The 26288-nt window shown below is 38.8% G+C and overlaps 1 protein-coding gene across 2 annotated transcripts; it reads left to right on the forward strand.

Moving 5' to 3' along the window:
* The first annotated feature begins 1237 nt into the window (after positions 1 to 1237).
* On the forward strand, positions 1238 to 18170 carry LOC118229942 (neuromedin-U receptor 1-like). 2 transcript variants are annotated; one of them, XM_035422523.1, is made up of 4 exons: positions 1238 to 1491; positions 5185 to 6097; positions 13809 to 13914; positions 14050 to 18170. In XM_035422523.1, the coding sequence occupies exons 2-4, from the start codon at positions 5194 to 5196 to the stop codon at positions 14198 to 14200; spliced, it is 1161 nt and encodes a 386-aa protein (XP_035278414.1). In that variant the 5' UTR covers positions 1238 to 1491; positions 5185 to 5193; the 3' UTR covers positions 14201 to 18170. The 2 variants fall into 2 exon arrangements, with proteins under 2 accessions (XP_035278414.1, XP_035278413.1); XM_035422522.1 differs by having other exon boundaries at positions 13809 to 18170.
* Positions 18171 to 26288: the final 8118 nt, after the last annotated feature.

Genomic DNA, 26288 nt, shown 5'->3' on the forward strand with positions numbered 1-26288 from the left:
AGTGAGTTGTGAGTTTTTCGACTGAAGGACAATTCACACGCTATATAATAAGTGTCATCAGCCATGTCTCTAACGGATAGCTATTGTCCCCTAACAGCCACCCCTGCAGTGGGGGGGGGGGGGATCCCCTGGAAGATTACAGGAATCAGAGTTGGCCTGAATTAAGGAGCCATGTCTTGATCCAGGACAATTTCGTAATACATGCGTGACCATACACGTAACATTGCAAATCACCTGGATGTAAATGGAGTGGGCAGCCTTATGGTGCACATATTTATATGACCAGTTTTATTTGTCATTACAGTGATTTTCTGAGAATTATTGGAGGAAAAACAAACGCAGAAAAAAGATACTTTGTCTTTATTTAATAATTACAAATCTTAAACCCTAAACCTATTGTTTTCCATGAGCTTGAATTGAATTACCATGGAATTATATTATCTTGGTAAAATTCACTAATATAACCAAGGAAAGATTTGTATGCCATTGCCTTGAATTTTAAATATCAAAACAATTTCACAAGAAATAACTAAATAAAATGAACATAGCAAAGGACCCTAACAGTCCCAGATGAACTTTTAAACATGTCAGCACATCTAATGCAATCCAACAATGTAGCAAATGTATTATGATCTAACATGTTGTTATTCAAGATGTTATTTAAATGTAAAATGTATTGAAATGTATAGTACTGTATTTTATAAATAATGAATAATTGAGGTCTTGTAAATCTGTTGTTTCCAGCTTGAAGAGGAAAGCACGGCTTCCTGTCAGTTACCTTCAAGGATTTGAGACAGTAAAGCTCTGGTCCTGGTGTTCCATTGGCATCTGTCTGGTGAGCTGGCATCGCAGGTCTTTCTTTGTTTGGCGTCCTTAACCATGTGATATTTAATCACAGCTTTGGCTTTAAGAGCCTGACACCAAAATATTCAAACATTTTTGTACTGCAAGTAGTAACTCTCAACAAATGAAACTAACACATTTGCACAAGAATGTGGGGTAAAAGCACTTTAAAAGTCTACTTGCCATTACGGACAGATCTCTGAGAATCTTTTTGACAGAAATGCATGCTTCGGAGATGAGAACTGATAGAAAGTGTGACTGCTCTGATCTTTCCTCTCTACAGTGTGCTTGTGTGACTGAATGGAAGACTGTTTGTAATTCAAGTGAAAGAAGTGAAGCTGCTTGTCAGGACTCAAGGGGGGGCCAGCATCATTGAGAGTCACACGCACAGAAACAAACTATGTAGCCTATCGCAGGCTGACAGAGCTGGGGAAGAGAGAGCTGGGCTTTGAGCTTCGGTCCAACAGAGGGAGAGGATTCCAGTCTGTCTGCATTTGATAAACATATCAAGGTAGAACCAGCAGACTATAGAACTGGCTGGGGAGCTTGAAGTGAAATAGAGTGCAAGTGGGTTTGACTGATTTTAGACCGTCTTGATCCTATGCTACTTATCAAAAGGCATTGATACACTGGAAACACATTTTGAAGGTAGGATTACTCTTGATCTTGTTACAGGAAATTCAATTGCAGATATTAGTCTTTCTTTCCTCAGTTTTTATATAGCATTGCTGCTAAAATGAATAGCAATAAAACATAAAAGTGCATGGAGAGAACAAATATTATGCACACAAACCTTACATTACTGCATGTGGTTTTCTTATAAATCAAATTATGTAAAAGAAAGAAAAGAAACAGACGCCGGTGTGTTCAAGCTTAGCCAATGTATTGCGCTTTTTTTTCTTTCTTTCTTTTGAAGATTTGGAAAATGCTGTGTATGTAGTAAATATTTAATGAGGTTTGACAGACATAGATAGATAGATAGATAGATAGATAGATAGATAGATAGATAGATAGATAGATAGATAGATAGATAGATAGATAGATAGATTTCCTTTCACAAGGAAGTAGCCTCTCATTTTGCATTGCAACTTCATCTGATGTATGTATTAGTCTGGGGCTTTCATCATTCCATAAAAATACAGCAACCCTATATCAAATAAGTTTTCCATTAATTCTTTGGAAAAAATGCTAAGATGTGCAACTGCTTGTTGTGGCATGATGCAAAAGAAGGTAAATTCAAATGGGCAGCATTCAATACACTCAAATAGTATAGTTCTTTCAGAATCTTTGATTTGAAAACATTTTTAACAGGAGACCACTATAAGCTGTCAAGTTCCTTCACCTTAAAGTGGTCAAGGTGAATTATTATTATTATTATTATTTATTTTTTATACATTTTTTTATTTATTTTTTTTTTTTACATGTTTGTCTTGTTTGTTTGGTTGGAAAGAAAAAATCTATAAAATGAAGGGTACTGCTTCATCGGCTTGTTACATGAGGCAGTTATAGCATCTTCTAACACACATTGTCATGAATATGCAAAGAGGAGGAATACAACGTAATAACTCTGATTTGTTTTGTTTGAATCTACTAGTGGCAAGGTATACTGTTCTAGTGTACTAGGTGTTTATTGCACTGTTCTTTGGAATTGCTGGTTAATTAATGATAAGTGGATGCCTTTAATGATCACAACTGATCTGTCTGTCATTGAGCATTTAATGACAGGGAAAATATGTTAATTTCTTGTCTACCTATTCATAATACTGCCGCGAGCACTGGAAACGTGGGATCAGAGTGCAGAATTCATTGACGTAGTGTAACTAATTCAAATTCTGGAAACAGCATGGAGCCTTTTACACGCTGTGAGTTAGTCACAAAGGTCTGTTGGCTTCGCTACCTTTCTATGTGAGAATATCTATGTAATGTTCACTTCCTATGTGTGGCCATGGAAGGTGATAAGACAGAGAGCCCTTTGCCGCTAACCCTCCGCATGGAAACGGTGTGCGCCGAGTTACCAGCCATCCACATTCTTTCATAAGTCAGCACTGCATATGTGACTCTGGCACAATGCTGTGTGTGAGCAGAACGTGAATAGAAGTTTGCAGCATCCAATCAAATGAAACGTATCCATAGGCCTTGGAATTAAACGTCGCGTTAACTCTATTCAGACACAAGTCACGTGCCGGTCTCTTCAGTTGTTTTTCCAGGTGCTTCCTCTTCTCATACAAAAAAGTGTCATTACATGGATGTTGTGAGATCTTGCTGTCGTCATTTCAGTCACTTGGACATCTACTCTCCATTATCTCTGTCCGACATTTCATTTTCATGGTAGCCGCTTTCATTTGCTATCTGGCGTGGCTTGCTTATACACACTTATAAAGGGCAGAGCGCAGAGCGTGACGTCAAATCTTTTACAATCAAGCCGAGGAGGCAATTCAAGTATAAAATTAATTACCGAATGAAGTATCAGAGAAGTATTGCAGAAATACAAGAACAGTGTCAACGCAATCATAGTCAGCTGAAAACAACAGGGATGACATTTGTCAACATGTCAATTACTGAGAATAGATAATAAGTAATATAAACAAAATAGAAATAATCAATATGTGTAGGCAGGCTGCATGTTCAGACTGAAAGAAATTATTATTTTACAGTGATGCAATTCCCTTTATCTTCTCTTCGATACAGTTGCAGTTTTCATTTTTATATCCCTTCTCACATAATCTTAAAATTCCCTCAAGCTGTTTTGCATATATGGTATTTATGATAGCTCAAAACTCAAAGGAACATAACAAAATATACTCAAAACAAGAACTAAATAATAATAATAATAATAATAATAATAATAATAATAATAATAATTAATTGAGTTTTTCACACATTATGCTATAATAAATTATTAATTATAAATGAATGTTTATCCAATTAGAAGACATAGCAGACTTTCTATGAAACAGAATAGTGTAGCCTCATATCAACTCCAGCTCCTTGTGGTCCCACTAATTTTGTATTCAAATGAATCCAGGGGCTCTATCTGTGATGATCTCCTATTTTATTTTGTATTTTGACCAGTTAATTCCAAGCTGTCTACATCTAGCCATCATCTTTTGCGAGACACTCCCTCTCTATTCTATAAAGCGGGACAAAAGCAATAATTACCTGACATTTCAGGGCAGTCACGGAATTGAATATTAGGGTTCTGAGTGCTGGCAGAACAGCCTCTAATGGCGCAAATGAAAATGGCCATGTTTGAATGAACGAGGGAGAGATGTATCGTTTGTTCATTAAAACTCTCTCCATATACATGCTTTGGTGAGCTGGTAAAACTGGTCGAGTGCACAATATCCGAAACCCTAAACCTTTACCTTCTCTGTTTCCAGCTTATTTCAGCACACTTCATGAAATGTATTAGTAATAGTAGAAATAGTACACAATAGTAAACAAATAAGACAGAGTAGAGAAAAAGGAATAATAAAAAATAAAATAAGCTACATCAAAACATAAAATCAGGTAAAATGAACTCATATGAAATATGAATAATAATTAGTTAAAGCTAGGCACATGCAATATAAATTTTAACTATCAATTATACTAAATTTCATGTCAAATAACAGATGTTCTTGGTATATACTTGTGATGTATCTAAATTCAAATACCTGAATACCCACCACAAAAATGCAGATAATGATTGTTTGTCCTGAAGTTGGCCAATGCTATTTCTCTGATTTCATTCATTGAGAAGTCATGTGAAAACAGTGTTTCTACGGAAAGGAACTTAAGATATGTGTAAAATTGAGCATTAAAAGGAAATAAGTCATACTTTCAAGTCATAAAATCTGGAAATACTCATCTTTCATTGTATAACAGCATATTTGGTCCATCTAAAATCAGTTAGGAGTGGCATAAAACAAAACAAGTTTATTGACATGATTACAGAGGCATTATTAAAACCACTAGAAGCAGTTTTGGTTGAACTACATCCTTCTTGCCATCTTTCTTGACAAATCTGGGTCAACTATAGGTATGTTTTTATGAATCCATTTTCATTTTTATTGCATTTGTACAGTACTTCTTTGTATAGGCATTGTCAGAAAGACGCTTTATAGAAAGAAGAAACAGAAGAAATTAGGCAAGTCTAAGCTTGAACATCCATAAAGCCAGCAAGTGAGGTAAAAACTCCCCAGAGGGAATAAAAAAACTGTGGTGAGAGAAAAACAAAACTCCCCAATGTCCCACCACATGGGATGCAATAATAATTAAATTACTCTTTTTTGAATTACGTTTTTATAATTACGTTTTGTTTTGCCCAACGCAAATGAGAATTTTTTTTCTTTCCCCTAGGTGTTGGAGATGGCCAGCTTTAACTGTTCTTCAGTAGACTTCTCTGGGTCTCCAGATGCTCTGGTACATTGCATTGAGGCTGGGGCATGCAACCAGAGCTCTTCCCTGCCAGGAAATAATGGTTCCCAAGCAGTGGACATGTGCCTGAGCCACGAGCAGTACCTGCTGAAGTACCTGGGGCACCGTAGGTCTCCTGCCTTTTTGCCCGTCTGTGTCACCTACTTGCTGATCTTCCTGGTGGGGGCTCTGGGAAACGCCCTGACCTGCACGGTTATCGCCCGCAACAAGGTGATGTGGACGCCCACCAACTACTACCTGTTCAGCCTGGCGGTGTCGGACCTGCTGGTCCTGATTTTCGGCATGCCCCTGGAGCTGTACGACATGTGGAGCAACTACCCCTTCCTCTTCGGCAAGGGAGGCTGCTACTTCAAGATCTTCCTCCTGGAGACCGTCTGCTTCGCCTCTATCCTCAACGTGACGGCGCTCAGCGTGGAGCGCTACATCGCCGTAGTGCACCCGCTCAAGGCCAAGTACGTGGTCACCAGGGCCCACGCCAAGAGGGTGATCCTCACCTTGTGGGCGCTCTCCATGATCTGCGCCGTGCCCAACACCAGCCTGCACGGGATCGACACCCTGCCCCCGAGGTTCGGCCGCCAGTACCCCGAGTCGGCCACCTGCACGCTGGTCAAACCCCAGTGGATCTACAACCTCCTCATCCAGGTGACCACCCTGTTCTTCTTCCTGCTGCCCATGATGACCATCAGCGTGCTGTACCTGCTCATTGGCCTGCAGCTCCGGCGGGAGAGGATGCTCCACGCGCTCGAGGCCAAGTCGGGCCTCAGCCACAGGAGCTACAGCGGCGTCCACAGCCAGCAGCAGAGAGTGCGCCATCAGCAAGTCACCAAAATGCTTTGTAAGTCTCTCGCCCAATCCCCACCTCCCCCGCCTCATCCCCTCCCCGCTATGCTCCGCCCCCTCCCCACTTTACCGCACGCCGTTCTCACTTTGCCTCATCCCCTCCTCACACTGCCCCACACCCCCTTCCCTCTATGCCCCACACCCTACCCACTTCCAACTTATTCTAAATGCATGACAAAAATGCACTTTTGCCAAATGAATTTTTTAAACTTAAGTACACCATTTCACTTGCAGCATGCATTTCCACTACAATCACACTCTGATAGCTGATCCAGTGTTAAGGACAATTCCTTCATATTTTTCAGCGTGCTCAAACTAGCCTGGTCCATTCACTATTGTTTTAATGTCCACCATTTCACCGTGTATTTTCTCTGTCTGTGTATTTTCTCTGTTGAGAGTGTAGACTGAGAGCATCTGCTTTACATTTTAATAGACTATTATACTGTTCAAACTGTTCATTTTTTAATATGCAAGAAAAATATCTTTTTTTAGAAAAAAAAAACATTTTTTCAATCCATCAGAGGAAACGAAAGCGAGTGTTTGATGAGCTCATAGTCTTCACTTCACTTGCTTCATACATAATGGAAGAACCCTTGGGGCTACACTGGTCGCACAGCTAAATCACAGTGGGGATTCTATCAAGCAAAGGAGAGAAGGGTGCTTTTTTCATGGATTTGTTCTGACCTGGGTCAACATGAACCTTTTCTTTATTTCAACTTTTTCTTTATTTATTTATAGAAAAACACAGAGGAAATATTTGTTCAAGACCAACAATGTACTGTAAACACCTCACAGCTAGACCAATGAGGGTTTGTTGCTGGAGGGGAAGGCACCGCGTGTTCTCCCTTGGCTGGTGTGATTCAAAACCGGAGATGTTAGTTATTTTTCCTCTGTTCGTAAGAACAGGGCACAATTATAATTAAGAATGCACTGGTTCCGTTGCCACGGGTTAGATATGAAGGCGCTGCTTCATATCCCGCTTAAACCTGGCCCGAAACGGATCAGTAGCATTCAGGTTACTCTCCGTTCGCAAACGGGGCTATGCTGTCATCAGAGATATATCCGATCTGTCGCCGGACTGTCAATATCCCAATGGGAGCATCAGAATATTCACAAATGCGCGGAACAACACATCAAATATATCCATGACCACAGCAAGAAAGCGTAACAGTTACTAGGTTTTACCCTCGTGATAATCTGACTCCATATTAATTAATAAGTTATGTTCCAAATTAGAATTTAGGCTTGATTTAGAATGGAACTCAGTTCGTCTGAAGTTCTACACCGAGGGTCAACGCAGTTTCACCCGGTACGCACCGCGGATGCGCCCGTAACGACAATTTAACTAGCTGTTTGCAGACGACACAGCGGTTGTGAGATTTCCCTCATGGGGAGTATAACCTAATTAGGGTTCAGGGACTCCGAAAGGGCCAATATTGGTCATCCCAGGATCAACTTGGTTCTGCTGACGGTCCCGCCTTAACTGAAAACTTGGTGATCAAACAAGTCCAACGGGCAGTTCCCTAGTCATAATTGGGGGAAACCGACTTAGAGGGCTGTTACAAAAACGAAACATTGACCAAGACCACACAAATCAAGTCATTAACAGTTTTAATGTCAGGTAGGTTATACACTTAAAATAGTCAATTTGTAGTTACAGAATTTAGAAAATAGTCTAACAATCAAAGATAAAGATGAGCATACCTGACAGCAGTCTACACACAGAAAGAGTCTTGTGTGGGAAGTCTGATTGCAGACCCCCCTGACAGCAGTCTACACACAGAAAGAGTCTTGTGTGGGAAGTCTGATTGCAGACTCCCCTGACAGCAGTCTACACACAGAAAGAGTCTTGTGTGGGAAGTCTGATTGCAGACTCCCAGAGGGCCCTGTTCCTCTCCTATAAGAACCCAGCGCAGGCAGGTGGATGTCGCCACAAAAGGCTCATAAAACCATAAATTTACTTGGAGGGGGGAAGATTGGAATTTGGTTCAGACAGGATCAGACAGATGGATTTACCAGGAGGAGTGTCCAAAAAATACAGTTGACTTCCAAATTTATTAAAATAGATTTTCTCTAGGTTTGCTGGTTTTAAAACCTAAACCAGAGCATCACTCGCACAGAGACCATAAAAACCATACCAAATATGAATATTTGTTCTCGTGATTGTCATGAAAACTCTGAAAAACATGAAATAACTGTACAATCTTTTACATGAACCAACTGTCAACTCTCAATGTCTTTCCACAGTGGATCAAGATTGCATAGTGTAGTGTATCAATGTATTCGACCCAAATCGGGATTTATTTCCTAACAAAAAGTGTGCATGAGTAAATTTCTCTCCTTATGAAGGTTGGAAGACAAGTTACCCAGTGACACCAGGTGAGGGCACTGTGACTGTCCCTCAACTGTCCTGAGCAATTTGCCCCATTTCCATCATGTGATTTTATTACTTGCCATCTGAAACCTCCAGGACGTTGGGATAATTTTAGAATTGCTTTCCCATAGAAAAGAGGTGTCACCTGTTAACTGTCGCAAAACCAGATGCCAAGGTCTTACGGGTCACTCTGTCCCGACAATATCAGACCCTGCACCTGGCGAATTGCTTTACGACAGTCAGAGAGGAAATTCCACTCTATGCCTGTTCCCGTGGGCCTTACAGTACACAAGCAGACCCAGAGCCCAATTTTTAAAACAGAGAAATAATCTTCTGTTATGATCTTGGTTCTTTGTATAATAACAAAAAATAGATCAATTTAGATCCTGAGATTGAAAATGAATTAAGGTTCAATACATTTGTTCAAAAAACAAAATTCAGAGGTAAAGTCCATAAAACTGAATTGCAAAGACAAATTGGTTATGTTGTTGGGGCCCTGCTGCAATCTTTGTCTGCAAACCTTTCACTAAAATAATAATGTGAACAAGCAGCAGCATATTCAAACCAAAATAACCTGTGCTGGGCACATTTACTCAAGAGTTTATGCTTCTAAGAAAAACATGTTTTAGTCCAGGTATCCAGAATGGATAACCGAAAGAAAAAAGAACAAAGCATTTCAAAGGATGGCATTTCATTAGCTTGAAATTGAATTGGACGTACCTAAAGGAAAAGAATGCATTTTGTTGTAATATGATTATAAAAAGCTATTGAAAATAAAGGTTGCTAAGAGCTATTGTGTTATAGTAAAAATAAAAGCATTCAATGTTTATATTCTATGTAAGATTCACAAACAGGAAGAGGAGGGGCCACTGTCAGTGCAGCATTCAATTAGTCGATGGAGGCAGCCCAGGTGACGGGAGTAGATGGCAGAAAATCAGCTAAGCCAGCAACATTTAATAAGAAATTCTTAGTTGGCTAGGAAGCTGAAACTCTCATCCGATATACTGTATCTTCCTGATTTGTTGAAGGTGCGTGTGTCTTATAACAATTAATGTTAAAGCTGACATTTTCACTTCACATCATGTTCATTTCATAAAATGTATAGCATAGTCTATTTGAAAGATTGATCAAACGGCATTACAGTTCTCCTTTAATTAACCTTTCATTAACCCTGTTTTTGCATGTATATCTCAGGAATACATACTGTATGTTGATAGAGATTTACACATTATAATGTGGATGAAGAATTGAGCAAGTCGGGGAGAACTGAAACACTGTGGGCTCTGTACATAATCAAAGAGTAGGGCTGTTACTTTTTCACTTATTTCCCATTAAACCTGTAGCTAAATAGCTTAAAAGTGCTATGCTATCACTAACAATGACATCAGTATCTTGAAGTTTTATTAAACAAAATAAAACCAGGGAAGATCATAACAATGCCAGTGAGATTAGCAATCCACCGTATGCACCGTATGGGCTGCAACTTGTCCCGTAGACATGATCTGAGGCTGACACCAAAATTGCAATGAGCTGAACCAAATTTCAGTGCACTGCTCTATCTTCACTGACATACCCCAAGTAAATGCTAGAGTAGCCTACAACAAGCCTACAAACATGGCATTGCGGTTTATGTGGAGCCACTAATTAATATGTAGTCGATAACATTAGATTAAAGTAAACATCTCATAGTGAACATACATAACAATTTACTGTAATTTCAGAATCCCAATGCGCCCAATGTCTGAACATACAGAGCACTAATTCACATAGCTATACAGTGACAGCCTACATTGCCAGTTCATATGTCACATAGACTAATTCAGATATATTTCTGTAGATTAGTGAAACAGATTTGTTGCTTCATTTGCTTCACTGTTTCTCAATTTTCAGTGCTCACACTGAAGAAAAATTATTTCCCACTGTAACATCTGAAATCTAATTGGTTGGTAATAAATACATCCTTTGGAAATGGTTGGATGTTGGATTCATGTGTATTCACACACTGAAATAATGGTAGCTGCCATGCTTATTTATGTTTACAGTCATGCTTGTTTATCTAACATTCATGTACAAGCAAATTTATAAACCTGCTTCCCTGTCTTAAATTGCCAAATTTGTCTGTAGGATATGAGCCACAGAAATGAATGGACATTGTGTTATCTCTAAAAGGCAATCTAGCTTTTGGGTAGGAAGCTATGTGTGTAAAACTACTGAACCACACACACATTTGGCTAAATATCATGCCTAAGTGGAGAAATGCTATCTAAATCATTTCTGCTGTCTAAAGTCTAGATTGTGTCAGATTCTGTAGAATGGTCTTTGAATCCCTTTGGCCATGAGCACGATGATGTCATTTACAAATGTGAAAAGATTTCCACGGTAGCATGCATCAATGTATCCTTCACCGGAGGATGCGAGGAGCCGAGCTTTAAGCCGCTTTGCTTGTTGCCTTAATATTGGGACACTGGACGGAGGGAAGTCCGAAGGTCGGTTTTCGTGGCATGGAGGAGACAAGGTTATAGTGGAGGAAAGGAAGACACATTTTGGATGATTGGGACGCACCCCTAATGTCTGTTTTGCTTTCCTCCGGGTTCCTCCCACATCCAAAGACATGCTGTTAATCTGTCCTGTATAATTAAAGGTGAATAATTGCCTGTTTTGTAGATGGAACTGTTCTACTTTTACCCCTCTAGGGGGGTTTGCTACTGCCCTCCCTGGCTCATCCATGCATGCTTACATAGCCAGCATCCAGCACAGAGCCATACTGCCAAAGATACCTGCATTGCCATTTCAGATTGTAACTTTGATTACAGTGGTCCTGACTGAAGTAATCTATATTAATATCAGCCCTTTACAAGTTCACATTTTTCTATTGCTAAATTATGTTTTTTTAAAAAGGTTTTAATCTGTCAGCCACATTGTTGTCCTTTTCACATCGGGGATTTCATATTGTGGAGAGATAACTTTTAATCACAGTTAGTATGAACTGCCAACTGCACTGCGTCGCTATCAGTGGAGAACGACCACAAATGAGAATATGCAATGTGAATCTCACATTTAATTGTCTGGTATTTTTATGGTCACAAAGGATGCACATTTTGTGAATTAGCACATTCTTGTTTTATGCTCAGTATACATGTTAAATGATTATTATTAACTAAAAACTCATTTGTGGAAAAACAAAGCATGCACCTGGTTAGCCTCAATGCCCTTTGAGATGCAAAGAGAGTTTGATTTCATGTGAAATTTATGTGAAACACTATAGTTAAATCTGTGTAGAGAATACTCTTTTCAGTTATGATGATACCTTTGGCAAGTGTGCTGACAAATGTAAATGTGAATTTGGGTATTATGGAATCTGTAGCTGTTCCTGGCAGAGATTATTTTCTGAAAGAAGTGGGAATTTGTGACATCATTTTTGTTGTTTTGGCTCTGTATTCTTGTTGAATTTGATTCTTGCGTTGAATTTGAAACGAAACCATGAATATGAAGTTAAAGTGCAGACTGTCGATGTTAATTTGCGGGTATTTACATCCAGATCGAGTAATCTGTGTAGGAACTACAGCACTTTTTACACATATTCTGTCCATTTTAGGGGACCAAACGTAATTGGACAAATTAACATTTAGTTCATGGTTGCAAATCCTTTGCATTCGATGACTGCTTGGTCTGTGACCCATAGACATGATTGAACGCTGGGCATCTTCCCTGGTGATGCTTTGCCAGGCCTGTACTGCAGCCATCTTCATTATTTTGTGGGCTTTTTGCCTTCAGTCTTGTCTTCAGCAAGTGAAACACATGTTCAGTTGGATTTAGGTTGGATGATTGACTTAGTCAAGATCATTCCACTTTTTAACCTTGAAAAACTCCTTGGTGACTTTAGCAGTGCGTTTGGGGTCATTTTCCTGCTGCATGATAAAGTGCTGTCCAAAGAGTTTTGAGACGTTTGGATGCATCTCAGGCGGTAAGATATTTCTGTACACTTCAGAATTCATCCTGTTGCTACCGTCAGCAGTCACATCACATGTTACCCACTGCACCTTGCTGTCCTAACTCATATTTTATAAATCAAATTAAACCAGAGAGGATTGTGAAGCGGGGGACTGGCAAACAGGTTCTTTTCAAATGAAAGATGTTTCATGTTTAAATTTGTTATATCTAAAAGACTTGTACTGTTGTATCTGATTCAATCAATAGATCTTAAATCTGCTGTGGGTTCCTACAGAATCAATTCTATCTCCTCCGACAGTACATTCCTGGAGTTACCTTGGAGGACCCATACTTTATATCTGTTAGCTGAAAAATTGACACTTCCCACAGTTCATACATACAGAAATGTAGTTCATTGACTGAAATGCTCTTTTTGAGAGTAGTATTCACTGGTATTATTTCACAAGATTGTTCAGGGAGTGTATATCCTCCAGACAATTCATTGTTTTCCCCATGCACAGTGGGGAACATGATATTAGTAAAGCCAGTTTATAGTCCAGTGACAGAACGTCATATGACTGAAATCAGAGAACATCCACAAACATTCCATTGTCCAGAAACAAATGACACTCAGGGGGTAATACCACCTTATTTGATCAGATATAGATCTTCTTGTGGCAAGGCTGCAACACAGGTACTGTAATATCACCTGGTGAAGAGTGACCTTAACCCTACGATATGGTAGCCTACAATTTAATAGGCTACTGTTAATAATATCCATCCATCCATTATCTATACCAGCTTATCCTGGGCAAGGTCATGGGGGGTGCTGAAGCCTATCTCAGCACGCATTGGGTGAGAGGCAGGAATACACCCTGGACAGGCCAATGGGATGTTATTGGTTGACACTCAGTTGGAAAACTATAAACCCACCTGTAATACCAAGAAGGATATATTCTACAATATGAGACCTACACTATAAGGGACATTAAAAAATAAAAATTTGCACTGAAACATGTTTTGTCATCCAAGGCACTTGTACTATTTAAAAAACAATAATAATAAATAAAACAATGAAACTGGGTTTCAGGACGTTATGGTTGTATTCCAAAACAAATTAAACAAATTAAAAGTGTTAAAATAGTAAATGGTTTCAAAGGGGACTGATACTGATTTGTCTGGTTTAATCCACTGTGTTCCTATTTCCCTTTTGACTGATTGAGGCTCCTAAGCAATTAAAATATTCAGCCCAATAATCAAGTAGACAGACACAAATCCACAAACTTTTAACCTTGTCAATTCACCACTAATCCAGGTGTGTGTGTGTGTGTGTGTGTGTATGTGTGTTTCTGTGTGTGTGTGTTCGTGTGTGTACATGTGTTTGTGCATGCGTGCGTTACAGGTGTGCTGGTGATAGTGTTTGGGATCTGCTGGGCTCCCTTCCACTCCGACCGCCTTGTCTGGAGCTTCATCAGCGGCTGGACGGTCCATCAGCGGCAGATCTTTGAGTACGTCCACCTCATCTCCGGCTTCTTCTTCTACCTCAGCTCCGCCATCAACCCCATTCTTTATAACCTCATGTCCACCCGCTTCAGAGACATGTTCAGGGAGGTGACCAGCCAGTGTGGCTGTGACTTCCGCAGGTACCCACCGAGCAGGAGCCCAGTGACCCACCTCACCCTGCGGAGCACCGTCTACGAAGTTCCTCCCGGCAACAGTGCCCCCAACTCAGAGGGGGACAACTTTAGCAAGTGCACAGGCTGGCAACAAGAGTGCGAGACCATTGTAACTTAGCAAGGGATCCTGAAGGGTAAAAAGTTTCAGTTATCAATATTTAATGATGCATTTATTTCTATAGAAATGACTACACACAACATTGTTGAAAGGACGTGGGTTGTTTTTGAATACTGAGATACCATTTTGAAGGGAATGTGAAAAGGCATTCAAAAAGTTCATTTGAAATATGTACATTTCTAAAAACAAGTGCATGTACTTTTATTTGGCGAGCTTGCCTTGAACAGGTGCTGTTTCCCAATAACAGAATGGACTTGACAATTAATGAGGAAACTTGTAAGTGTTCACAGCTTTGTACAAATTAACTCTTCATGCAAGTGCCAAATGCTCTATGTAGAACTAACTTATGAAGCTTTTAAACTGCCTTCCTAATTCCAAGGAAGGATACTTAATTTATAAATAATTGATGAAAAGTGTTCCAGATCTCCTGTAGAGTTACAAGAAAGGTAGTGAGCCATGTAGCTAACATGGGAGTTGGGAAAACAAAAGGGCTTTGGAACATCGATAGGATGGGCAAATAATTAATCTATATGGTAGTACTCAGGGCTACCAAACTGCCAAATCTGCTATTCCAGTCCAATTATTGGTAGCCCAGGTACAGTATATTGAGGTGCAGCCACATTATTTGCTATTTGGAAGAGCAGGATATTTCCGTCAATGAGCCAGTATACCTAATGAAGTGGCCACTGAATGTATATACTCACTGGTATACTGGAATATACATGTGTATATCTGTATCATTTTACAGGAAATTATATTTACAAACTTGCTGCATGCTTTATCTTTTATTGGCTGAGCATTGTACTGTATTGAAAAATAATTGAATAGTAATGTATCATTTTCTAAAATCATACATGCGATCAGTGAAAAAAAACCAGACAGCTTCTCACTTTGTCAACAGAATGGCATCACAAACTCAGTGCTAGCTTTCTGCTTCACAAACTCTAACAATATATTATAATTATATAATACAATATTTCATAAAAACAGCATTAAAACAAAAGGCAATTTAAAGTTTTTTGCTTCTCTGGCTGCTCTGATTGGTTTTTAAAAATGCTGGCAAAAATACCCACTGTATATTTCGCTTGCACTACCTAGGATATTCTTATTAGTCAATGCAAATGGTACACTTAAATATCTTAATGTGGTGAGGTATTATTTTAATATGGTTTCACTTAATGTTTGAGAGTATGAATTGTCTAGGCTATGCTGAGAGATAGTTTAACAATTGCTGGCATGTTAGAGCAAAAGCTGGTTAAAAAGGAGAATTTCAAGAATCATACCTCCTCTCCTCTTTTAAAATATTGTGTTTCCTGCAGTCAGACTTTTGGCTACTTATCTAACTGAGGGACAAATAACTGAAAGTCACCTAACAGAAAGTCACCTAACTTTCCTGTCAGGGACAGAAAAATGGTGGTCCCATGTGTCCATCCCTGAAGATGGAGTTACAAAGAATCTTTGAAGCATTTTGGGAAACATAGTACCACTGTAACCAGTAACCAGTACCACTGGTTAATTGATTTGATTAAGATGATTTTCATAAATGAATCAAACTAATGAACTTTCCTTAGGTTGTGTTACGCTAATTTCATCTATAAGGCATGCTGGAAAAATGCTTTTGTAAGTTTTCTCAATGTATCCGTCAGTTTTGAGTATATGTGGCAATATAAATCAATGTATTATATATGTATATATTTTTAAATCTGGGCTTGAAAAACATTTGTCTGAAAAATGAATTTCAACAAATTGAATTTTCCATAGACAACATAAAAAAGTAATTTTAGACAATATCATGGTTATATCTGCATGAGCATGTAACTACATTGGGCATCACAAAGAATAGGCCCTCTGACTCAGCAGAAAGTTTTGTAAGTCTTTCTTAAGTATACCTTTCAGCTCTCTGCTTTAATATAAACTCTGGCTACAGATTTGAGTTTTTGGTTGTCTTTATTATGGTTCCTGGTATGGAATGTAAAAGTTGCAAGGAAAGACTTAAGACTCATAGGGGCCATATTTACTAAGCATGTCACAAAGTACCGTCAGGGCCGCAAGTATGATTTTTGATTTGATTTGATTTTATTTAGCACAATTAAAATATAAAACAGAAACAGAAGAGATTAAAAAGGATTTACTAAGACTGGTTATGTAAATGAGCACAGCCACAGCAAGTTAATTTAAATGCACTGCTGATATTTAAGACACGTTGTTCCAGCGAGAAAAAAACTGGCAGGAAATCTCAGTGAAAAGACTGTGAAAGACTGTCCGCGAAGTGAAAAGATCAATAATTGACATAAGAAAACTTTGGCAAAGCATCAGGTGATGCACCAAAGAAAATATGGCGTATAATAAGATTGTGAATTAAAGGGGTGGTTCACCCAAATTGCATAATTGCAAAAGGTCACATGAACTGGCATTAACTAATGTAGCTGTTAACATGAATTCATGACTGTAACAAATACATTAATAAAGCATGAATCCCTTGAAATTTGAACTTAATTCAGCTGGGGAAAAACTAAGGTGAAAAACTCAAACGATGCTAATCACTGCTGCATGCTTCTGTCTTCTATCCCCATACACATGGGTTCAGGAGCCTCTCTCTCCACTTCAAACAGTTCCACTGCCAATCTGTTGTGCACTGCAATATTGTGGAGTATGCAGCAGACCACAAACAGCTGTGCCACTTTCTTTGGGCTGTACAAGAGGGCTCCACAGTCCAGTCCAGTCCAGACCACAGAATCTTAAGGATTCTGAATGAGTGTTCCACCACATTTCTGGTGCAGATGTGCACTTCTTTGCATCACTCCATCTCTGCTGAATTCAGAGTTTGGACAGGCGTTTGTTTGGATAGGCATTGTCACCTTTAAATGTGCAGAGAGTATGTGAACACGTCTCATTAGTAAAAACTTCAGAACACCGTTTTAAAATTTCACGTTGTTTAATTTCGTACCCGACAGTCAACCATCTCCATAACCGCCTCTCAACTTCTCAAACAGGCGTCCTCATTTGCTGATGAGGGTATCAGTTGAACATGTGTACAGTTAATTGCACGGAGCACATTTGCGAAATTAGCAATGGTATAAAATCCCCGTTTGGTTTCGGAAATGCGTTGTAACGGGACATTTGACGCAGCATGGCTCTCGGCAGCAGCGACGGTGTGTTTGAACACATAGCTAGCTAATGTCACAGCTGTGAGCTGGAGTGAGCCAGAAGCCAGGAAGTGCAGCATGGAAAGGAAGTGCTGCAGGGATGGCGTGGCTTCATTTTGCAGTTGGCTCCATATCATCTCCAAGCTCATCCTGTAACTGGAATATTGCAGGATTTGGGAGCCTGTCGGTTATTCTCCTCTGATATGACAAAATGCGATACTCGATTTAGAAAGACTTCTCCTTTCGCATAAATCACCCGTTGAAGGTCATATGCATAAATTTCCATCCTCTCCTCTTTTGTGGTCCAAAATCAGAATGCCCTAAAATGCATATGCATTAATCCAAACATGCACATTTTAGGGATGTCACTTTTCTCTCATTTTACTGGCACAAACTGCTGCTGCAGCAACCTAGTGGATATGGAAAAACCTTTTTTGTTTCGTTGGCGTCTTTAAAAGCCATGCAAATCCCTAGTAAATATGGCCCTTAGTCTATTCAGGTTTAGCAAAATGTGAACTACAATAGATTTTTCAGGTTGTGTTGTCAGAAGAACCAGGGGGCAAAGTGGCAAATCAGTTAGAGGTATATTCTGCTATGATATCAGGAATGTTTTTTGAGTCAATAAGTGGAACAGCTTGCCAGATCCTGCAGAACAGGCCGAGACTCTCAAGGTTGTGATGCATTATAAGCCTAGATGGGCTGAATGGTCTGTTCTCATTATTGAGTATTCTTATGTTCTTCATATATGTGTCCAAGTAATTGCCTATTAAATCAGTGATGGCATTCAATGTATGGAGCAACAGAATAGCAGTGAATGATAAAAGCTATGTAAAATCTATGTACTAAATATTTAATTCATTAAACACAAAATACATGATGTATTGTTGTTTATATGTTTCATTTAAACATTTAAATGCCAAGTTCTCTATTTTATCTAGCAATGAAAATGTTTACCAAAAGGCTATTGTAAATAAGATATGAAGGTGCCTGATTATCAAAGGCATCACATTCTATAATACATGGATTAAGATCATAGTAATTACTGTTGCAATTGTTTTGTTTCTTTTCTAGGCATATGTTCAGATCACTTCAAATTACCCATAAACCGTGGGTTTACACTGCATGTATACTTTCAGAGAGCAATGGTGTTGTTACACAGTAATAACACACAATGATACAGTGTTTCTGTTTCTCTTCTTTGTGGAGTGGCTGATCATAAGGTGGGTTATCTGGAGGCTGTATATTTCTTAAATTAGTTTGATGACTAGCAATGACTTTACATCAAAAGAAAAAGTTATTGTTTTCCTGCTTAAACATTTGGAAAAGAATTCATATTTTTCTTACAGTGTCATAAACAATTAAACAAGTACTTTCACAGGGTCATTAATAGAGATGGGTTCTAATAGGTGATGAACCGTGTATATGTAAACAAAAAAGAATCTACGTCTTTCCCTAGAAGTCAAATTAATTGGCCAAGCAAGTGCTTGCTTTTGTACCCCTAATTATCATGGTGGCCACCCTTCCTCTAGTGTATTCATTTTCCACTTACTGTATAGTGACATAGCTTTTGGAAGTATGCCTGTCCCCAGACTGTGAAGTGAAGCAAAATCAATATAACGCATAACATCTATAGTTATATTATTGTTATACGTAACGTAACCTTCTATGTTGGCATGTTAAATACAGTACCATATTACTTAACATACCAACATAGAAGGGAATAATGTGAAATAAAAACCAAAGACCAAAACTTTTCCTATTAGAATATCAAAAATACATAAATCAATAAAAAAATAAACAAATAAATACAAAATAAAGGAAGAATTTTTTTTTTTTTCATATTTACATGCATATGCACAGGTACATTTCATCCAAAAAATATTTGGTGATCCTTTCATAACAAGCCATCTGTGAAACGGTATTGACCCATTCCTGTTGAAAGTGATTCTTTTTCTTGTTTCTTATTAAGTGGACCTGTCTGGCTAATGCAACTGCAACAATCCAAAGAATCCATCGTCTCCCACAGTTATATGTCAGGGAAGCTCTATCATATAAACCAACATAAGTTTTGCTAACACTGGAAATACAACTTATTATCTGAAATTTCATCTGAAAAATCCAGTTCTTACTGGGAAAAATGATCACCAACTGTAGACAGCTGTAAAGCTGTGACATGACCTGGAAAGGTATTCCATTAACATTTTATCATTTTGTCACTTAAGATGCTTTTAGCTAAAGGGACTTGCAAAATGCCATTTCGCATAGTAAGCAAACACCACAAGAGCTAGAGATACACCAAGGAGCAGCCATACAAGTGCCACCGTCAAGATGCAGGCCTCAAAACCTGTGTGCTAAAGGGAGAATGGTATCTTTTTGTTTATAATTAAATACAAGCATTGCAAAGTAGTCTGAAAAGGTGGATTTTGATGTTTTGGAAGTCAGGGAATCTGCCTTCCTGACTAATTTGGGAATGTTGTCCCACCATTGTGGGGCGAGGGCAGGGAAAAGCAGAGGCCAGGAGGAGCTGCTGCCAGGTGCTGTAAAAGAGATGGGACAGCCAGCTGGCGAGAGGATGCCGAACGGAGAGGTTTGGTTAGAGTGTATTGTGTTATAATTGTCAGGCAATAGGAAGAGGCAATACTATTTGTAGCTTGACATGCCCGTGTGAGTGATTTGAAAATGGACAGTCACTAGAAACCAGTGAAAGGTGTGGGCTGGGGATGAAATTATCGATCAGGATTTTATGAGGTCAGCAGAAGTCATGAATAATTATGGTATAGCAATAAATTGTGGGTAGATGACATCCCCTGTAAACAACTACATTCAAGACACCCGGTTGGAAAACTTGGCATCCATTTTCTTTCACATTCTGAAAACGATGGAGCATAAAAAGACATTTAGATGTCTTCATAAAAAGTAGTCTTTTGATGTTTAAAACCAGAGAAATGCTGAAAGGGTCTCATTGAAGGAAGATGAGGACTTACACTGGTGCTGGCCTATTTGAAGATCTAAAGAACAAAAGAAAATCAAAAATGAGTTTGAGAGAGCAAGTGGTAACAGATGAATTTAGATTTCTGTCAATCTGAGGTTGGGAGACTATTGCTTTGTTTGCTGTCCATATATCTAGCATGTATTCCATGTTTTCAGGACTGTATCAATGTAACTGACATTAAAATGTTTATGGGCTCAATTTTAAATAGCTTTTTTACCCGTTCTTATTATCTTTGCAAGTATAATATGAAACACAAAACAAACAAGTATTGCAATATTCATATTGTTTAAACAGTTGATTTAATTGTATAATATAGCACAAAGGGGCTGTCACATGCTCCTTTCTGCAAAAGCACTGGCTTCAGTTGATGATCTTTGTGAACTGGTATTGAATCTTTATCATGACAGTGCCACCTGTGGCTAGCATCCCTACTATGCAGCCCATTCCTGAACATACTGTAGCATCTTCCTGATGTGGTGACACAAGCATGGATTTAATCCACACCTGTCCTTAGCTTTAATAAAAAGCTACTAACCTTGAGAAACAAAAGCATTTCCTTTTTCTCCTCATCACAGATCAAGTCAACGTTGATTATGATTTCTCTCTGTGAAGAATATAATTAACAACTGCTTTTCATTGCGAATTAAAATTTGCTGTGTTGAAAAGTTTATTAAATTCTGTCCATTGTATGTCTCCCTAATTAAAAATTAAATTAAAAAACCGGTGTGTCAGCTGCTATTCCATTGATAATGTGTGCCATCGACAATAGACTCGCTTAGTTTTTTTTTTAGGAATCATAATTATGTAAAAGGTTTTCCAGAGCTTCCATTTCACATGTTTTCCAAAGCTGGAGAACATATGAAATGTTACATGTTATAAAACTAGATAGATCAATCTACATTACATATGTTGCCTTCCTGAAACAAACAACAGTCCACCTAAGCAAGCCTTTAGCATTACGTACTGTACAACTCTCCAATCGTTATGCCACCACCACCATAGGTGATGGCCTTGTTTCACATTCAGTAAAACATTGTCATTGTCAGTATACCCTATTCTATAAACTTGTCATGGTTCTGTGGTTTGTCTGCGTTTCCCTTTTTGGGCCGCCAGATGGCAGTTTTTAGTTCAGTTCATTTACCGTTTAATTGTATTATTGTTCTCAATTATTCTATTATTATTTTTTGGTTGTCTCGTTTTCCCTTCCCTCTCTGTAGCCGGATTGTGCATTGTGCCCTGCTGTGTCTCGTCAGTGTCTTGTCTATTTAAGTGCTTGTCTTCCCTGACTCGGGTGCTGGATCCTTGTGTGTGCTTCTGGTTATGTTTCTGCCCTGCGTGTTTCCTCCTGAGAGTAGTTCCCCATGTGTTTTCTGCCCATGTTCCATTTTTACGTGCTTTTGGATTCTTGGAGTTTCTTTGTTTCCTGTGTTTTGAAGTTTTTCTTTGTTTTTTGAGAGTTGCCCTGCGAGGCCTTTTGTTCCCTGCTTTAGTTCCTGTTTTGTAAGTAAAGTCCTTGTTTCCATTTATCGTTTGGAGTTTTGTGTTTTCCCCCTCACTCTGCGTTTGGGTCCTAACCCCCCACTACCATGACAAAACTATCTGTCAAAATGTCAAGTTTAATAAAAGGGCATGTAGCAACAAGTTCCCCATACTTTTTTGATATTCTTTCAATGCTGATCTTGCTTTGACAGATCTTGGCACATTATTCACGCAATATTTATTTTTATAATATTACACGTTCGGGGAGTTTAAGCTTGGTGGTGTGTTAACAAAATATAGTAGTTATAAATATAGTTAGGCATGTAAGATGTTAGGAGGCACGTATTTAAATTTTACCCATTTCTCAATGTCACAACAACACTCGGGAGGTGTATACTAAAATTGCATTTGTAAACACTGCCTTCAATGAGTATGGTTATTTTCATACTTCATGCTATAACCTTTATATTTTGGGCATAAATGAGCCTTTTCAAAACCTTGACTGTATTCATTTTTGCCAACTCCCATTTTGAAACTGCATCAGGTGCCATGCTTCTGTTAATTTCAAATAGCTTATCTGACATTTCATGTATCCACCTCCCCTCTGGTCTGACTAAGGTTCATTATGCACAATAAGAGGTCATAATAAGAGTTTACTGTATTATCCATATTATCCATTATTAAAGTCAATATATTATTCTGTCTGACATTCCATTGTCCAATGAGCACTCCTCTGCACTGTGTTTTAAATAGATTAATAGTAGATCATTTATTTACACTGCAAATAACAGTGTGATTGCCTCTATTCTGACTTGTGAAATTGACTTGTTTTATCCTGTGTTGAACAATTTTATTTTACCTTCATCCTGTGTTGCGCCATGCTGGACCTAAGCACCTTCACACCAATTAGACTCCGTATAATATGTGAATGGATGTCAGTGCTCTCAGCAGCATTTCACTACCTTTCTGAGCTGGTTTCTCATCTATAATGTTTTTATAATGTTGGCTGCATTAACTTTTCACTCTTTCCCATTGCATCAATGCAACTGTTTATTCAGTTCCCTTTTTCTCTCTTTATAGAGAAATACAGGATGTGTACATTCTCAGTGGGTGTATAATGTATATTCAAATATATATATATATATATATATATATATATATATATATATATATATATATATATATATATATATTTGACCAAGGGGTGGGTGGGATGGAAGAGGGGGTGGGGGTCGACAGTACAGAGGTTTTACTGTTGGATGAGATTTTTCCCAGAGGCAATGGTTAGGGTTAAAAGCAGTAGCCAAAGACGGGATAATAATGGAGCAGAACTGCACGAAATAACTGCATACTGAACTGTATTTTCAGTGCTTCTTTTTGACATCCTCGCATAAAAGACAGAGCGCACTCGACAGAAGGCATGCTACCAGCCCACTGCTTTTAAGTTTAACATTTGAAAATAGTGCACAACACAGAACAGAACATGGCAGCATGCATCTAAGCAAGACGAGAGATTGCTCATATGCAACGGAAGATGCAAAGTCCTTTGAACTCACACAGAAGCGTGTCATCATACTAGATGCGCAGCCAATCACAGGTACAACAGATAAATGCTTACCACCTGCTGTTCCCCCCCCCCCCCCCCAACTCCCACCTCTCACGCCCCACGGAGAGCCACATGGGGTTTGTTGACACCTAATGAGTCTCACGGTTTGTAATACACATTCCAATTACACTCTCTGCACCGTACCTCCCGGTTCCACGAAGACTGCAAAACAGAAGCGCTGTCCTAGGCTAAATAAAGGAAGCTGAACGCTCAGCCTGAATTATAAGCAAATAAAAGGCACCACCAACCTGCATTCAAAACTCCGCTGACCCTGACCCTGACCTTCTCCCTTCTCCACAGGGTTTCTCCTGACAGCGAGGTCAACGGCAGAACAACAGCTCTTTTAAATGCAGGCTTTATACTCGTGAGTGGGTGGGACACATTGCGCAGTGAGATCAAACAAGTCAATTAAGTAAAGTGACTCACTCTTCCATGAACGCTCTCATGGCTCCCTGTTTTCTGGAACCTCGATCAGAATGGATGGAGCACACGTGCTACGAGAGTCCTCATGCCAGAATAGTGTATCTGAATTTAATCAGTATTTGTCATTTCCTCCCAGATGTGATTCAAGGGCCTCACTGACACATTCTGCCACACATTCTTTTTTCCCTAGTTTTAGTTCATTTCCTTCAGAACTTTTGGTCACATCCCGTTCCCTCATTACAGCAAGACAGAATGATCCTAATTTCAGTGCCTACAGGTTATCATTGCACAATATGAGTTTTACAATCAAAGGCAAATTGTTATTTTTGTTGGTGAACATCAAAAATACATTTTTTTTCATGTTCTTCCCCTGTAGTTGTAGCCTGCTGAGAAATATCCACATATCAGGGGGGAAAGTCATTATGCAGTAGGCAGTGTTCTATTGTTTGAAATTGCACGGCATTTCAAAATGAAGCACAATAGAGCTTTTTGAACAGCCTGGTGTGGCACATCACAATGGTGGTCTAATTACCAGCTCAGTTTTATCCACTGGGTTTTGTCTGTAAGGGTTGGGGATTTTTATTCATCATTCAGCTGCTGAGATCCTGAACTGGACTTTCAAAGATATTCAAAGGAAACCCCTCCGGAGAATCCAGACATCTTGGGCACAGCCGCTGTTTGGCTGAGTGCATAAACTTTTTTTTTTTCTATACAGAATGGTCCCTGGTGTCAAATGAAAAACAACGTAACTTCTTTTAACGACTGGCAAAGGTTTAAACAGCTGAACACACATTTTGAGTTTGAGTTTTGACCTGAAATGCTGTATCCAGTGACACATGAACAAAACGCTCATCATGTGCTACAGTGACATTTGTAGCTCTTGGTGCCTGCTAGTTCAAAGTTGCAAATAACCAAAAGGCAAAATCTGCAGAACTGAACTTAAAAAGGATTACAACAGAGAAAAATAAAAAGCACAACATACATAATTTCTGATGTTATGGCTGTTTGAAAAGTAGAACGGTGGAAATTGATATTTTTCAATTATTGGGTTCAATTTTATACTCAATGAGGATATGCTTAATAGATTTTGTATTGTTAAAATCAAAGTTTTAATCATAAGCAAAAGCCAAAACTTAAAAAATATGCATGAAAAAACATATTTATAAAGTGAAATTTCAATTAGACACGTGCCTGTCCAAGAAACTAAAAGTAAACTGAAAATAGAATATTTGCCTCAATATATTTGCCTTAATATAAAACAAAGACAAATGCAATTTATACTTACATATTTCACAGAAAATGTGATAAAAAGTGAGCTTGCCTGTCTGGCTTTTAGAGAGTCGCAGCCACTAGATGTCAATATCCTACCTTGTGCATAACCATAAGAATGTGGGTATTGACACTCTGTGACTATATACCTCATCTCAAAGTAGTGGTGATCTCTGCTGTGATCAGAATTAGTGTGCCTTTAAGACTATGGATTCTACTTTTTTTTCTCTTGGGCAGTGGTGGTAGGTATGGGAAACTAAGGAAATATGTTCTTCAAGGTCAGAGGTCTGACAAAGCCTCCACGACCTGGCTCAGTATAAACAATTCCCTCTGGCTTTTTCTCTGAGATATGGTCACAGTATGTGGTGTACATTTGAGAGGCCTAAGTCCGCAGTTAATTTGTATGCCTGTTCCTCTGTCCACAAATAAATGCAGCTGATCCACAAACAAATGTAGCAGATTCACACACAAATGCAGCTAATCCAGAAATAAGTGTAGCACATCCACAAATAAATGTAGCTGATCCACAAATAAATGCATCTGGTTCACATTTGTGCATAGTAGGCCACTTTCATTTATTTGTGGATTTTTGAGGCAAGAACGGTACAATTTGCGAAAAATCAGGGATTTTCAGTTCAGCCAATCAGATTTTAAGACAACCTTCCCATATTACTAGCCCATATTACTCCGACCGATCACAGAGAAAAGGGTTACTGTCTGGGATTTGCCAGTTATCAGCATTCATGTCACAGGCAGTATTTCTAAAGTGCACTTCAAGGTCAATTGTTGGTAGCTGTACTAGTTAGTTTGGTGTGATTTAGGACTTGGAGTCACAACTCAGCACTCGATAAAAGGAGAAGATTCACAGGTAAGAACTAGGGATGAGGATTTTTTGAATACTTCACAGATCGAGGGATCGCAGATTTGGCTGGATTCCAAATCGAATTTTATCATGAGGAAGAATCTATTTTTAGAACGCATCTTGGCCAGGTGGCACCACTTGCTGTATAGAAAATGCGTGCACACATAACAAAGCACATCAATACCCAGGTTTTTTCGTCATAATAAAGTATTTATGCATTAAAATCGCATCGGTCTGACTCGATAAATAAAATTAGTAAAAGTAAGCAAGACAAAAGTTATAATATCATACTTTCAACAGTGTCAGTTGAT

The sequence above is a fragment of the Anguilla anguilla genome, chromosome 6, assembly GCF_013347855.1.
Source record: "Anguilla anguilla isolate fAngAng1 chromosome 6, fAngAng1.pri, whole genome shotgun sequence".
In the NCBI taxonomy this organism is placed as follows: domain Eukaryota; kingdom Metazoa; phylum Chordata; class Actinopteri; order Anguilliformes; family Anguillidae; genus Anguilla; species Anguilla anguilla.

Excerpts from the sequence above, each read along its gene's own strand:
- LOC118229942 (XM_035422522.1), top strand. The coding sequence starts at position 5,194 with ATGGCCAGCTTTAACTGTTCTTCAGTAGACTTCTCTGGGTCTCCAGAT. Across the intron at positions 6,098-13,808 it reads GCAAGTCACCAAAATGCTTT|GTGTGCTGGTGATAGTGTTT; the intron begins GTAAGTCTCTCG and ends CGTGCGTTACAG.